General features: G+C 43.6%; 1 protein-coding gene across 4 annotated transcripts in view; it reads right to left on the minus strand.

Annotated features, from left to right (window-relative positions):
- LOC128617546 (cadherin-18) overlaps nt 1-16,614 on the minus strand; it is a 137,348-nt gene that overhangs the window by 88,125 nt on the left and 32,609 nt on the right. For 2 of the 4 annotated variants that reach the window (XM_053640703.1, XM_053640706.1), the window contains exon 3: nt 6,012-6,306. The exons of the other annotated variants lie outside the window; for them this stretch is intronic. In XM_053640703.1, the coding sequence (XP_053496678.1) occupies nt 6,012-6,306 (295 nt within the window). The remainder of the gene's footprint in view (nt 1-6,011; nt 6,307-16,614) is intronic. 4 annotated transcript variants of the gene reach the window in all.

Below are 16,614 nucleotides of genomic sequence, written 5' to 3' on the forward strand. Positions count from 1 at the left end.
CAATAACAACCATTAAAAAAAAAAAAAAAAAAAAATGAGAGAGAGAAAGAACCATGGACCCCGCACTGAAACACTTGCTGGAGACCAGCATCCAGCAGCAAGCCGTTACACAGCAGCTCGCCGAAAGCCTTCAGGTCGCAACCCAGATGCTGGTTGACCTGAGGACCGAGACCCCCGCTGCCGCCGTACCCCTCCCCGACCCGGGACGCGAGATCTGCCGCCTGCTGCCCCCCCTCTCCCCCGAGGAAGATCTCGAGGCGTACTTCGAGGCCTTTGAGGGTATTGCCCGCCGAGAGGGACGGGACCGGGATGACTGGCCTCGCACCCTCGGCCCGCTGCTCACGGGAGAAGCACGCACGGCCTACTATGCCCTCGAGCTGGAGGAGGCGGCTAACTACGGGGCGATGAAGGAGGGAGTCCTGGCGTGGTGCGGGCGAACCCCCTACCAGGCAGCGACGGAGTTCCATCGCTGGGCCTATCGGCTGTGGGCCCGACCACGTGGACAGCTGAACTCCCTCGTCCGGATAACCAAAAGGTGGCTCCAGTCGGACCGGCATACCGCCGCGGAGGTGGCGGAAAAAGTGGCCATAGACCGTTTCCTGAGGGCGTTGCCCCGCACAGAGCGCCAGGCTGTAGGGGCGCAAGCACCGGCAACGCCCCAGGAGCTCCTAACCGCCCTCAAGCAAACCATGGCCACCCTTGAGCTTGGCCAAGGTGAACAGCGGCTCCCCGACACGCCCTTTGGTGCCCCTGGCCCCGCCAGGCCGCCCCAGAAGCCATGGTTAGCGGGGTGTGCCCTCCATTTACGGCAGCCGCCGGATGGCCCCACCCTGACGGTGTGGGTCGAGGGGAGCCCGGTAACCACCCTGCTGGACACCGGGAGCACGGTGACCCTCACCCGACCATCCATTCTACCCAAAGGACTTTGCCCAGGGGGGGGTTCTCACCGTAACCTTCCTCCATGGGGACACCCGCGAAGTGCCAGCAGCCGAGGTCTAGATCCGGGGTAAAGCCGGCGTCTGGCCCCTCCAGGTGGGCCTGATCCCCGAGCTCCCGGTGCCCCTGCTCCTTGGAAGGGACTGGCCAGGATTCCCGATGGGCCCGGCGATCGAGTCCAGCAGGCCGCAGCGATGCACGAAGAGGACCCGGGCCCGGCAGGCCTACCTGGCCCAGGACGACGGAGACGCCTCCACGGAAGGTAAGGCCCCCCAACACCCTAACCCTCTGTCTTCTGTCTTTTACCAGGTGAACCGAGAGGGGAAGTTTGGACGGGAGCAGAAGGAGGACGACCACCTGAAGCACTGCTGGGCCCAGGTGCGAGTGATAGAGGGAGTCGACCAGAGCCCTGACCAGAGACTCCCTACCTCGTACTTTCTCGTCCGGAGCGGTCTCCTCTATCAGCGGGCCTGCCGCCGCGGGGAGCAGGTGGACCTACTGGTGGTGCCCAAACCAAAGACTCAAACAGTAATGCATCTGGCTCATACCCATCCCCTCGGCGGCCACCTGGGGCCACGAAACACCCTGGAGAAGCTGAGGGATCGCTTTGTGTGGCCCGGGATGGACGCGGAGGTCCGGGCCTTCTGCCAGCAATGCCCACAGTGCCAGTGCACTGCCCCACGGAGGCCCCCGCCGGCACCCCTTATCCCTCTGCCCATTATCGGCGTCCCCTTCGAGCAAGTGGGCATGGACCTCGTGGGTCCCAAGTCTGCCCGGGGTCATGAGTACATCCTGGTCATTGTCGACTACGCCACCCGGTACCCCAAGGCGGTGCCGCTGCGCAAAGCCACCTCCCACAACATCGCCAGGGAGCTGGTACTCCTCTTCAGTCGGGTGGGGATCCCAAAGGATGTGCTGACCGACCAAGGTACGCCTTTTGTGTTTAAACTAATGTCCGATCTGTGTCGACTGTTACAGGTGAAGCACCTTAAGACGTCGGTCTACCACCCGCAAACCGACGGGCTGGTCGAGTGATTCAACCAGATGCTCAAACGGATGCTACGCCGGGTGGTGGACGAGGAGGGGAGGAATTGGGACCTCCTCCTCCCCTACATGCTTTTCAACGTCCGAGAGTGCCCCCAGGCGTCCACGGGCTTCACCCCCTTTGAGCTCCTTTTCGGACGGTGCCCGCGGGGACTGTTGGACGTGGCCCACGAAGCCTGGGAGGAGCAACCATCCCCATTTCGCTCAGTTGTCAAATATGTGCAGGAGATGCAAGCGAAGATCGATCGGGTAGCTCCAATAGTCCGGGAGCACATGCGCGCCATGCAGGAGGAGCAACAAAGGGTATACAACCACCCGGCGCAGCCCCGAGAATTCCAGACAGGGGATCGAGTCCTCTTGTTAGTACCCAGCAGTGCCTGTAAGTTCCTGGCCCGGTGGCAAGGCCCGTATACAGTCCTTGAGCGCCGGGGCCCCGTCAACTACTGCCTGCAACAGCCCGGTAAGAGCGTGGAGGAGAAGCTCTACCACGTGAACCTTCTAAAGAAGTGGGTGGAACCGGCACCGGTAGTGTCGGCGTACGCGGCCCGGGACACAGACCATGGCAAGCATACCTTGGTCGGTTTGGGGGAGGACCTTACCCCCGCCCAGAAACAGGAGCTCACGAGTTGGTAGACCAATTCTCTGATGTGTTTTTGGCCTCCCCAGGGATGACAGAGCTGGTCCACCATGAGATCAAAACTCCTCCTGGCGTAATGGTAAGACAAAGGCCCTACCGTGTTCCAGAGGCCCGGCGCAAAGCCATCAAGGAAGAAATTGGCCGAATGCTGCGGGATCGCGTCATAGAGGAGTCCAGCAGCCCCTGGTCCAGCCCCATCGTCGTCTTGCCGAAGCCGGACGGGAGTATGCGGCTTTGCAACGACTTCCGGAAGCTGAACCAGGTATCGGAGTTCGACAGCTATCCCCTCCCCCGAGTGGACGACCTCGTGGAGCGACTGGGGAGGGCCCGGTTCATATCTATCCTGGACCTGACCAAAGGTTACTGGCAAGTTGCGCTAGCGCCGGACGCAAGGCCCAAGACGGCCTTTAGCACGGCCACCGGCCACTGGCAGTACCGGGTTCTCCCCTTTGGGCTACACGGGGCACCCGCAACGTTCTAGAGGTTGATGGACATCCTCCTGCGGCCCCACCGCATGTTTGCAGCTGCCTACCTGGACGACGTAGTCATCCACTCCTCCACATGGGCAGACCACCTGTTTCATCTAGGGGAGGTCCTGAAGGCACTCCGGGAGGCCAGCCTGACAGCCAACCCCAAGAAATGCCACCTAGGGCTGACTGAGGACCAGTACCTGGGATACCGCATTGGCCGGGGGATGCTGAAGCCACAAATAAAGAAAATCGAGGCCGTAAAGGACTACCCTCGACCCACATCAAAGAAACAGGTACGTGCCTTCTTGGGGTTGGCGGGGTACTACCCGAGGTTCGTGCCTAACTTCTCTGCTGTAGCTTCCCCCCTCTCAGATCTCACAAAGAAGGGCCAGCCAGACCGGGTTAGGTGGTCAGCCGACGCAGAGAGGGCCTTCCAAGCCCTGAAATGTGCCCTCACCAGCGCGCTGGTACTGCGCAACCCGGACTTTGCCCTCCCATTCACGGTGCACACCGACGCGTCCGAGACCGGGCTTGGCGCAGTTCTCTCGCTAACCTTCGACAGAGAAAAACACCCGGTCCTCTATCAGCCGGAAGTTGTCCCCCGCTGAGAGGAAATACGCAGCCGTCGAGCGAGAGGCCCTGGCAATAAAATGGGCCATTGAGGAGCTGCGGTACTACCTGGCTGGCTGGCACTTCGTCCTCATAACGGACCATGCCCCCCTACAGTGGATGGCCAAGGCCAAAGACACGAACGCCAGGGTAACCCGCTGGTTCCTCGCCTCACAGGACTTCTCATAGCAGGTCCAGCACTGGGCAGGGGCCCAACATGGTAATGCAGATGGGCTCTCGCGGCAAGACACACTCTGGGCCCGCCACCGAGCGGCAGTAGGCTCGGAGCTGAGGGGGGGGTACTGTCGCGACGGACCAACAGCCGGCGCGCATAATAAGAAAGTCGCTCCTTCCCCGACTGCCACGCAGGCACGAAGCGGACAGCCTCGTGCCAAACACACCATCAGCCGGAAGGACTGTCACGGTGGGGCGGGACCGTCGACGCTACCCCGGCCGGCGATTGTTGACGCTACACCGGCCGGTGATTGGGGAGTCCGTCGGGAAAATTCCACCACTCAGGCGACGGCGGAAGAGTATAAAAGGACGCTCTTCCGCCCGTGCGAAGAGGACGGCTAAGATACAGACTACGTGCGCGTTCTTCAGCAACACAGAGGTATTCCGACCTTTAGCACGACGCCACCATTACACTAATCTCTCTCTCTCTCTCTCTCTCTCTCTCTCCTTCTCTCCCCGAAGGTTCGAGTGCGGACGAGGCCACCGGATGGTGAGATCGCATACGGCGGTGGATGACGGCACAGGAAAACCCCCCCACACACCTCCTGGGAACCCCGACATGCCCTCGGGAGCATCACAACGCCAGCTACACCCCCACAAAACCCCCCTCACACTCACACACACACGCCTCCTCACTGCAGACAGCACCCACATAGAAAAATAAAACCCTAACCACTGGATCACTAAAACCTGCCTCTTGTGAGTCTGTGCTCAGCCCTTCCCCGAGCTAATTCCCTTACACTATATATATATATATATATATATATATATGGGTGGCTGTGGCTCAGTTGGTAGAGCAGGTTGTCCACTAATCGTAGGTCTGGCGGTTCAATTCCCAGCCCGCATGACTCCACATGCCGAAGTGTCCTTGGGCAAGACACTGAACCCCAAGTTGCTCCCAATGGCAAGTTAGTGCCTTGCATAGCAGCTCTGCTACCATTGGTGTCTGAGTGTGTGTGTGAATGGGTGAATGAGACACAGTGTACAGCGCTTTAGATGAAAGCACTTTATAATTGCACCATTTACCATTTAACATATTATATATATATATATATATATATATATATATATATATATATATATAACAACGTGTTACAGTCAATCCAAAACTATTATTCCAAGTGCAGAATTAAGAAGCAGTGTAGTTACACAGCACATATATAGAAATAACACACTTATATTTAGCACAACACTTATATTACTGGCTGACACATTCTGCATGTAATTTGAGGTAAAACATATAGACATACTGTATAAAAGATGTTTTTAAATGTTCACAGAAACCAATTTAAAAAATGCAGTCAAAAATCAACAACCAAGCTTAAACTAGGGCACTGGAGTAGGAATGAGTGCATCTTTTAGAAGTGTTGAAGTGATGGACAAATGCAACTTGGAATACACTAAGTGCAGGAGATGGCTTCTGTTGTTTGTGCTAAAAATGGAAAAAATGGAGAAGCATAGAACAAAAGCAAGGATTGATGGGATCAAATGAGGGAACTGGACATTTGAGGAGCTTTTTGTGGGAATATCTCTCTTTCTCTCATTCCTTAATTCTCAGTATCTCTCTCCTTTTTTCTTTCCCAGCTTGATGAAATAAAGGAGAGAAGATAGTGCTACACTGAGTGCTATCTAAATGTTTTAGGGCTCCTTGGGAATTGGGGTCTCCTACAGAAAACAAAAACAGTGCATTTACTGTAATCCATGGTGGAAATCTGGGAGGTGAAAGAAAACCAAACTGACTTGGATGGAAGACGGGAAGTAAAATCAGAATGATGATGTTCAGTTGTGACAATATACATATATTTTAATTTCTTACAGGGAATAAATATTGCCATTTATACAAATTTAGTACCTTTATTAGCGAGCTGTGTGACTGTGTGCAAGAAAGATTTGGTGATTGTACTAAGTAAACCAAGTTAAATGGCAAATTGTGCTCTGTGAATGTTGTAGGCATCCTCTGTGTATTTGCATTTCACTTTAGCTGACATTAGAAGACTGTGGGTGTTTTGAAATATATACAAAAAAAACTAAACAAAACAAAAATAACAACGAAGCAAAACAACAACAGAAAAGTTCCTCACCGACTTCTGACCTCTCAGGGACAGACGTGATGAAAGGGCCATCAGGGAATTTGGGTGCGTTGTCATTGATGTCTTGCACTTTGATAATGAACTCAGACTCTGGTTCCAAGGGTTTGTTGGTGTTCAGGTCAATGGCTTGAGCATGGAGAACATAATGGGACTTTTTCTCCCGGTCCAGACTCTTGGTAGCATGGATATCTCCTGTTATCTCATTGATTATGAAGATAGTTCCTGCTCCTTCCCCACTTAAGATATATCTGACAGAACCATCGCCTTTATCTGAATTTGAATGAAGCTGAGAGGAGAGAATTACAAAATCAACATGGTATGTTAGGATACATAGAATATGCAGTTGTCTGCTATTAAAATATTTGAAGATCTATGATATGAGATGCCTATACTTATATTAGAATTTATATAGTGCACTTTGTGAATTATTTTTATATAGTACACCATGTGAATAAGACTGAAGATCTTCTGACATCTTATGAAATCCATGTTTGACATTTTGAAGGGTAAACTTTACATTTCATTCTCCAAGAAAGTATTCTTAATTCTCCAATTAAAGAATTAATTAAATAATTTGAGTTTGGTTCTGTTATGCAGGGAGAGGCGAACAGAGAGGGAGAGAGGAAGATGAGTGAGAAAAAGGGGAAATATAATTCTTGTTTCTTTACTAAATAATAGCTAGAGGATTATCCCCTGCTCTCTTGCCAATAGATGTGCTGTTTCTCAGCTCTAGCTCATCCCAACTGTACATCAGAAAATGATTTACAAAAATAAATAAATAAAAAATTGTAATAAATGGCTGTGTGCAGCTGAGACTGCATCTAGTCTTGCATTATGTAAGTAGTGCTGCCTTAAAACTTTTATTTCTCTGTTCATTTACTGAGACAAAATAATTTTTGTTACAAATGTCCACATTAAGATAAATGCAGATATTGTTATGGTTTGGTAAGCAGAAGAAGGATTGAGAATCAGATTCAGTCTCATCTGCAAAGGACCTGCAAGTTTTCATCCCAACCAAGCTGGATTTCATCCATCCATCTCCAACCGCTTACTCCTTTTCAGGGTCGTGGGGGAGCCTGGAGCCTATCCCAGGGAGCATCGGATTTATTTTACTTAATTAATTGGTATAGATCTTCAAATGACTCGAGATGTATTAAGTGTGCTCCTGATTGGCTGGGATGAAAAGCCATAGCTCCTGAATAAGGGTAGCCCCCCTGTGTTTTATCATTGTAAAAAATCCCTAGGTGAAGCTTTAGTGTTCTGTTGGTGCATTTCCTTACTGCTGTTTCAAGGCTTGTTGACTTGTCTGACAATGCAACAATTTAAGAATATTTATACCACAGCACTGTTGAATTCTTGAATCAGATTGGTCAGAAGGTGTTTTCTATAAAAGTATGGGCCAAAAGTAGTGACAGTAAGGTTTATATTCATGCACTCATTCTAATACACTATTATACTATAGTTGCTATTATAGTAACTATACTGTAGTTGCATCTCATTCACAGGAACTTGTATGGTGGGTACTCCAAATAATCTAAGCATTAAATAATAAATAGCATTAAATACATGTTATTTGACAAAGAAAAATGTCTATTCACTCAAGTTTCTGTAAGGAGATGTTTATTTAACATTTATGGAAGGAGTCTTCAGTGGTTTTCCACCATGAGAGAGTCAAAATAGATTTTGTTTTCCATTTTTATATTTAAAATGACAGGCTATGTTATTTTTGTCTTATTAACTTAGACAAAGAGAGAAACAACCCATTAAAAACTTATTGAACACTTAGAGTCAACGCTCCGCTACACGCTAGATAAGGTAGCTCTACTTAAAAGAAAAATAATTAGAGAGAAAAAGCTAGCACCCTGGTATAACGATCAAACACAAACCTTAAAACAGACCATTCGACAGTTAGAACGTAAATGCCATCAAACCAAATTGGTAGTGTTTCAAACAGCATAGAAGGAGAGCCTTCTGAACGATAGAAAATCTCTTAGTGCTGCTAGATCAGTCTATCTTGCCACCTTAACAGAAGAACACAAAAGCAATCCTAGATTTCTATTCAACATAACCTTGACCCCTGTCAACTGTCCAGCTATAGGCCAATATCAAATCTTCCCTTCATCTCCAAGATCTTAGTTAAGGTTGTAGAACAGCAGCTATGCTCGTACCTACATAGGAATAACATTCATGAAATGTATCAGTCAGGATTTAGGCCTCGTCATAGCACAGATACGGTGCTGGTTAATGTGGTAAATGACCTACTACTGGCCTCTGATCAGGGTTGTGTCTCTTTGCTTGTGTTACTTGACCATAGTGCAGCTATTGATACCACTGGTCACACTGTTCTCCTTGATAGACTAGAAAACGTTGTTGGCATTAAGGGAACGGCCCTCTCCTGACTCAGGTCTTATTTGACCGATCGCTATCAGTTCATAGAAAAAATGGCGACTTCTCCACGCATACCGAGGTAAAATTTGTTGTTCCACAGGGTTCTGTTGTAGGCCCACAGCTTTTTACTTTATATATGCTACTTCTGGGTCAAATTATTTGTAAACATGGAATTAGGTTCCACTGTTATGCTGATGACACACAGTTGCATGTTTCAGCAAAGCCAGACAACAGACAACAGCTTAATAAAGTTGAGGAATGTATAAAGGACATTTGACATTGGATGCTTTTTAACTTCCTTCTACTTAATTCTGACAAGACAGAAGTACATGTACTAGGGCCATATGCAGCTAGACATAAGCTTTCTGATTACATATTAACTCTGGATGGCCTTTCTGTTTCATCATGTGCAGCAGTAAAAGACCTTGGTGTGATAATTGACTCCAGTCTTTCAATACACACTGCACTGGCTCCTAGTAAAATTTTGCACTGATTATAAAATACTACTATTGACCTATAAAGCACTGAATGGTCTCGCACCATAGAACCTGAGTGAACATTTGTCTTTTATGATCCACCACTTCGATCAAAAGGTACAGGCTATTTGTTGGTACCTTAAATAGTGAAGGCTGCAGCAGGGGGAAAAGCTTTCTCTTACAAAGCCCCACAGTTATGGAACAGCCTTCCAATTAGTGTTCAGGACTCAGACACAGTCTCAGTGTTTAAGTCCAGGCTGAAAACATATTTGTTTACTCAAGCTTACAATGAATAGACTTACTTTTACGCAAAGTACACAGTTTTATCCATTACAGGATAGTAAGCATACCTAACAATCTCTCCCTCTCTTTACCGCCCTCTCCCTCCCTCCTTCTGTTGAGCTACATATATTATGGAGAAGCCAGTGATCCTGACCCTTCCTGCTCTCCAGACCTGCCTGATCCATCCTGATGTCCTACCTCTGGTTGGAGCTCTCATCAACTGGAGGCTATTCTGCTACTTAGGACAACCCCAAGCAGTGCAGCCTGGAGATTGCTGAGGACAGTGCTGCTTGAATTACCATGGAAATGGTTTTGGATCTCAATTTCACATGAACAGTTAGGCTGTGGTGCTGGAACTATGGTTGCTGCTATGGCCTTAGGACTTCAATTACCACACACAATTTTGTACTCAAGTCCTTTAGAGAACAGTGGATTAGTTCAACAAAACAGACTTCATATAAAAACCATATTGAACTTCCCTTTACTTTCACACTCTCAGTTGTTACCCAGATGAGGATGGGTTCCCATTTGAATCTGGTTCCTCTCAAGGTTTCTTCCTCGAATCATCTTACGGAGTTTTTCCTTGCCACCAGCTTGCTCATTTGGGATAAATTCACACTTTTAAATCTGTATCCTGTGTTTATATGTTTCTGTAAAGCTGCTTTGAGACAATGTCCATTGTTAAAACTGCTATACAAATAAAATTTAATTGAATTATTAAATGGTTAATTGGTGAAAGAACACCTATTTATAGCTACTATAATGTTACTGAAATGTTGTGTTTAAAGAAAGTATTTTAGCCATAATTTGACACTGATATGTTTAATATTTGCTGATTTGTTAAAGTCACATTATTAGAGTTAACAATGGTCTTGAAACATTTTCAAAACCCAATGGAATTAAAACCAGTAATTTAAAACAAACAAACAAACAAACAAACAAACCCAACCAAATACAGAAATGCTGAATATGAGAGTGACATATCCATCATACCAGAATCAAAATTCCTGTCTGTTGTTTTGCTGCATAGCATGCACATCAAAGGTTGTCTTAATCCAAACATCCTTGCAGGGATCACTAATTAAAGAATGCAAGGGCTGATTACTGGGCAAACCCCTCTGCCAAAGTGAACTTTCCTTTTCTTTTCGTAAACATGGCACTCAGACAAACAGTCAGTAATTAACTGAGGGGTCAGAACCCAGGCTGCAGTCAGATAGTCTCCAATCACAAGCTGTTAGTTTAAGTTAATGAGATGTTACGTTGTGAGTTTGTAAACACAACATGGAAAATAAGTGTTGGAGAAAGGAACATTTGGAAATTAATCTAAAATGATGACCTTTCATTGAGTATCTTTGAAGTGTATGACACTTAAAACTACTGTTGTACCTCAGTGAAATTATTCTCAGTGTTCATTCATTTATCTTTAGTAACCACTTTATCCTGGATGGAAGGTAGAAGAATTTACCCTACTGAATGAAATGCTGGTCCATCACAGAACAACATGCAAACACACATTCACACTTATGGGCAGTATAACCAGTTTATATATAATTTTGCAGACCATGGAATGCTTGTATTTGCAGTGAGGTTGAATCATGCCCTGCATCTTTAAACCTAAGCACTATAGTCTCCAATTCCAGTCATGGCCTCCCTTGTCTCTGAGAGCACATAAATTTCACTTAACCTAGAGTCAGGGTTCTAATTTGGCCACTGACTTGCTCAGGAACAGGCTAATATATCACACTATCCTAACTATAGATCCCGAGTGCTTAGCCAATTCCCCTGCTAATGCCAGGAAATAAAAGTGTCATCGGGACAATGAGGCTAGTACTAACCCACCATAACACAGGTTGGTGACTGGTCAAGCACGCAGTCATTTTTTAAATAATGACAGAACATGGATGTTGGTAAGTTGCTAAGTAACTTTAACATGCAGTTCTCAAGTGTTAATTACTGAAATATACACATACTGAAGTGATTATAGAAATCAGACAAATGATTGAATCAGTGAAATGAAGCAAATGAAGACTAGTAAGTAATTTAAGGGGAAGTTTCTATTGAAATAATATCAGCTGTATGACCAATGTCTCAAATTTAAATTTTAATTAAAAAGCAATGTGAATATTGCTGAATAATCAATTAGTACATCTTTCTGCGGACTTAAGATTGCTTGAAACATTTAGGCCTTTTCCTTTAAGTAGGCTGAAAATTACCACTGTAATTTGCTTCTTTAAGAGTAAATTGTTTAAAAAAAATGGACATGTTACAAAGAACATTATCATCATATGCAAAAAGGGTAGAAAACACTAGGTAAAATGAATTTTTGTGGGTGCTATTTGTTATTGACAGCCGCAATAAGGTCAGATCTCTATGAGACTCAGAGACGAGTCAAACTGTAAGTAAAACTGGTCATACATCCATAATTGCACAGCCCATCTATACCATATTAAAGGCTGTAAGGTGTGTCAAAAACTAACAATGAATCATTATACAATATGAAGGGTAGAGTAAATGAAATACTTTCTCACAGTTTCTTTTTAAATGATGTTGGTAATGGATTTTTCTTCGAACACGAAATACCTCATATGAGACCAACTTTGCTGTGATATTGTTTTCATTTTGATCATTTTGAAATACATAGGCATATTCTTGATAAAACCGTTACAAAATATATATAATTCTGTCCTCATCTAGTAAAAAAATAGACTGCTGTGTCTGTACATATTAAATTAAATGGAGATTTCTTAAGATATTTTTAGGTTTAACTAATTGTTGGTTTACTAAATGATTAAGTTAACTAACTAACTAACTAACACTATACAAAAGGCCTAGTCTAGAAACAGCTTGAAGACTATGTGAAACCATTTTAGCCCTGTATCTGATTCTCCTGTTTCTCTAATAAAAAAATTTCCAACTGAGAGAAGAGTGGGATTTGGCTTATCTGTTTCTTTACAGTTGATTTACACCATGCATGTTTGGCTCTTGATACAGCTAAAGCATCTGAATGCAAAGCTTTATCCTAGACATTTGATAAAAGGAATAATTTGGCAGTCCATGGCATGACCTAGAGTAGAGAAAAGAAGCAAGAAAGCTCAAAGGACAAAGGAGTGGAAGAGATGTGTGAGGGAGGGACAAATTGATAAGAGGAGTGAAAATGACAAGATGAGGGAAGACTAGGGAGGGGAGGGAAGATGAAAAGATGGAAGGAGAACAGAGGGAGGAAAGTCAGAGAGGTCAGAGAGTAGGATAAACTCATCAATCAGCACTAAGCCTCATACTCACAATTAGCAAGGAGGATTTTATGTGTGATTAAACTCTCTTCAGAGGACAGTAAGGGGTTGGGACTTAATCTCTCTCTCTCTCTCTCTCTCTCTCTCTCTCTCTGTCTGTCTCTCTCTCTCTCTCTCTTACTCTGTGTTTTGTTATATATGCAACAAATAATCTGCCATATTTTCCAGACAGTATGTGATAGGACAAGTGTCTACAAGTGATTTAGTGCTCTAGTGACCTACAGTGACAAACATTTGAGCAAGCATTACTGAAACAAAAAGGATCAGCACAGCAATGTAAAAAATAAAAAAATATAAAAAGGTGAGTAGAGTTTAACTTGAAATGAGAAGAAAACAATGTGGTGCAATGTTTCTATTTCATTAGCCCAATGTGAAAAATTATACTGTGTCTTTTTTTGGTTCCACATATAATATATAGCCTGGCACTAACAGTAAATCCATGGCAACTGACTGTAAACTAAAGACAGAAATGTCCATTTGAGTGATGTGAGAAAAAAAAAAAATCACTGCTTGTCTAAGTGAAGCATTAGTGTTGCTGTTGTTTAGTACGGTACTTTTCCAGAAGTATAGCCTGTCAGTATCTATTTTATTTCCTTTATCAGGCCTGGAACTATATACAGTATATGTCTGTAAATACATCCTCATGAAGTCTTTATGTAGAACTATTTTGGAAACATGGTACTTCACTTTATAAATATATTATGTTCATCACTGTTCAAGGATTTTGAACATTTAAGTGTTCTTTGGTTGTTCCACTAAAACAGATAGAATCTCCAAATCAAAGAGAAAGGGTCCAATGTAGAACCTAAGATAAGAACGCTTAATTTTCCATTGAGCCATTAAAGAACCACTGAAGAACCTAGAGTTCTTGTAGTTTTCACTCAGTCAGTTTATAGGACTGTTTTCCCCACTATACAGCTAGAGCTCCATTTTTAGGAAACGACTTTCAGGAAACAGTCCTGCACCCATCTTGATGGTGATATCCAGAGAAACAAGTGAATCTAATGTCCAGAGAAATTAATAATTTAATCACATGGATTATGTACCAACATTTCTCCTCTTCTTTATTGTAAAATGAAAGGGAAGGAAGAAAATGAAATCTGTGACAGTGCATTTTATCTTGGTGTGAATGATCTCTCACCTGATAAATGTCACGTTTCGTGACGTGAAGAAGTTCAGACGGATGCAAGCGCAGGATAACAGTTTTATTTAAGAGAGAGACAAGCAGACAAATCCAAAACGTGATTCAAAACGTAATCCAAAAACAGGCAAAAGGTCAGGCGATCGGCAATCAGTCATACACTAGGCAAAGCAGGAATCAAGGTCGTGGTCACGGGATACAGGGTCGATAAACCAAACGAGAAACATGAACTATGACAGGGAACTGTGAGCGGATAACCCAGCGTGAACTAAATTTAATGATTAACTCTAACAAGGACTCTAACATGGATCTAAACTATGACAAGGACTATAACTATGAACTACAATACAATACAATACAATACAATACAATACAATACAATACAATACAATCTATTCTAATCTAATCTAATCTAATCTAATCTACTATCTAACTCACTTATCTAATATTCCGCATTGTGTGCTGGGAGGCACGCCGTATATATGCGGACATGACCAGTGTCGTAAATGCTCACAGCTGAGGGCGATTCAGACACACGTGAAAATCCCAGCCAATGACAGAACAAGGAGGAGACATGACAGAAACATAAACAAACACACGTGTCCAAATGTCACTACTGTCAACAACGGAAAAGCAGGTGCTCGCGCATTCACGCTTAGAGCACGCTGCTTCAAGGGGAAATCGTGACAGAACCCCCCCCCAAATTAATTTCAGTCCCAGTCATCATGTGTTTGTCACTCTTCTGTATGATTTGCACATTTTGCCCCTCAGAAATTACCAAAGCAGTCAAGATACCAATTTTATTGACTACATTTGATATGTGCATGACTCATCAGAGAAAATAAATATAGGTATAGGAATGTCTTATGCTTCATTGAGGTGGTAAAGTCTGGACTACAGACATGCCAAGCTTTACGCATTTTGCACAGGAACTCTGTATTTAAGAATCAGAATATGCTACTATGAATTATAATTCAAAAATATGCAACACAAGAAGTCTTCTTTCCCCCCATTAAAAAATAGCAGATGAGCCAATGGACATATGAATCAGGAATGATTGAGAGTTGTGTAGGTGTGTTTAACTGACACTCCTGGAAGACAGGAGTTAGAATAAGAAGTAATAAATTAATTGTTTTTTTGTTTGTTTGTTTCTTTTTATTGTAAACATTTCTCATTTTTTTGCATGTGAACTTTTCAAAATTTTTATAAATGTTTTATGTATGTACATCTTAACTAAAACAAACAAGCCTGGTGGTTACCATATAAATCATGTACATATTTGGTCTACAATTTCTGATTTTAAACACGTGATTTGTAAAGGACTATTCCAAAAGTTGCTAACCCCAACCCTGACAGAACTATACATTATTCTTTAAGGTTTGGCAAGTCTGAGATTCATTTAAAAAGTTTATTGCAACCCTGCAATCCATTTTCACCCATTCACTCATTCATTCATGTACAGTAAGCACATTAAAATGGTCAGGGTCACAGTGGATCCAGAGTCTATCCTGGGAACACTATTCATTAGCCTGTGATTCCTGAGCAAGTAAAACTCTGCACAGCCAGTAAGAGCTTTTGAGGCAGCAATTGTACACACTGTTCCAGTGTTCATAATTACATTGTAATTCATTCTAGCTCACACATTACGCATGAGTGAAATGACAACCATTACCATGCACAGATTGACTACTCTACACATTTCCTCAAATGTGCCATCAAATAGTGCAGAAATGATTTTGAAAGTTTTCAGGTATCAAGTGAGAGTATTTTACACCAGCAATTTGATGTTAATATTTCTAATCATTGATTTGACTTGTTTTGACATTATTTACCAATGGTAACGCTTTCAGTGTGAAGTCAGCACAGACAAAAGAAAAAATAAATAAATGAAGCAGTCAGTCATCAGTGGGACTGTGCAGGGAGCAGGCAGAAAGCTCTCCTGTGTTCAGTTATATGCATGCATTTGCAATCTTTAATTCAGTGAAGATACCACATCCATGCATTCACATACACACTGGACTTGCTGGGTGCTTATAATAATATCCAGGAGTCTTTTTTTATTTAATCAAGAGTCATTTTACATCATGGTTATATTTTATCAACCCTTGTGATAGCACCTCTTGCAAGTAAACAAGGAACTTAGACAGCAATAAAGATTATGGAATTCTTGCATGCATGTGTGTCAGATATAATCCTTCATAATGAGCTGTTTGTTCTTAATGGCATGTTTTCATAATGGATTAGTGAATTTTGTTGGCGTAATTTGTTTTTTAAATGTGCCGTGTGAGATGAAGGTGAAGGTGGGTTGTGGAGTGGGAGAGCATCTTGACTCACCATGACACAGCCAACAAATCAGCACACTTCAAAACCAGCCGTAAAAGCAGGTAAGACCACTGCATGAAAAGTAATTATTATTTCATGCAATTATAGGCCTGATAAGGTTCCATCATTCAAGACTGCAATTCAATCAGCGCTGTCCTGCTAGTGCCCTTTCAGGACTACAGGTACAATAGCACAGCAATGCTACAAACCTGATTTTGGATCCAACCTCAAGTGGTTTTTAAGTCAGAAACTGCTCCATTCATCAGCAAGCAGATTGTAGAAGGCAGATTGTTATGTTTACCAAACATAGACATTGACAATACAGTATATACTATATTGCTGTGTGTTGTTACAATGTTGTATCACTGTGTATTTTTATCTCTCCATGTCTTCTCTCTTCTGAAGCACAGTATGATTGTTGCAATTCAGGAACATTTCTACTTAACACATATTAGGTAACTGGCTGAACTGTTGCTTTTTTGTCTCATTGTGCAAGAAGCCACTGAGAAGACATGAAAGAACATGGCCAATCTGTCTTCCCGATCTTTATTTCAGACAAAAAATAAAGAAAAAAGCAAAAAATTTTAAAAGCAAATTGTTGAGCACTGTTCTTCCTCTATCTTTTTTGTGAGAATATCAAGTGAGAATCTTTAAATTCTCATTCTGCATATTTTCCTAAAATAATATAATTCAGT

The sequence above is a fragment of the Ictalurus furcatus genome, chromosome 13 (assembly GCF_023375685.1).
Source record: "Ictalurus furcatus strain D&B chromosome 13, Billie_1.0, whole genome shotgun sequence".
In the NCBI taxonomy this organism is placed as follows: Eukaryota; Metazoa; Chordata; class Actinopteri; order Siluriformes; family Ictaluridae; genus Ictalurus; species Ictalurus furcatus.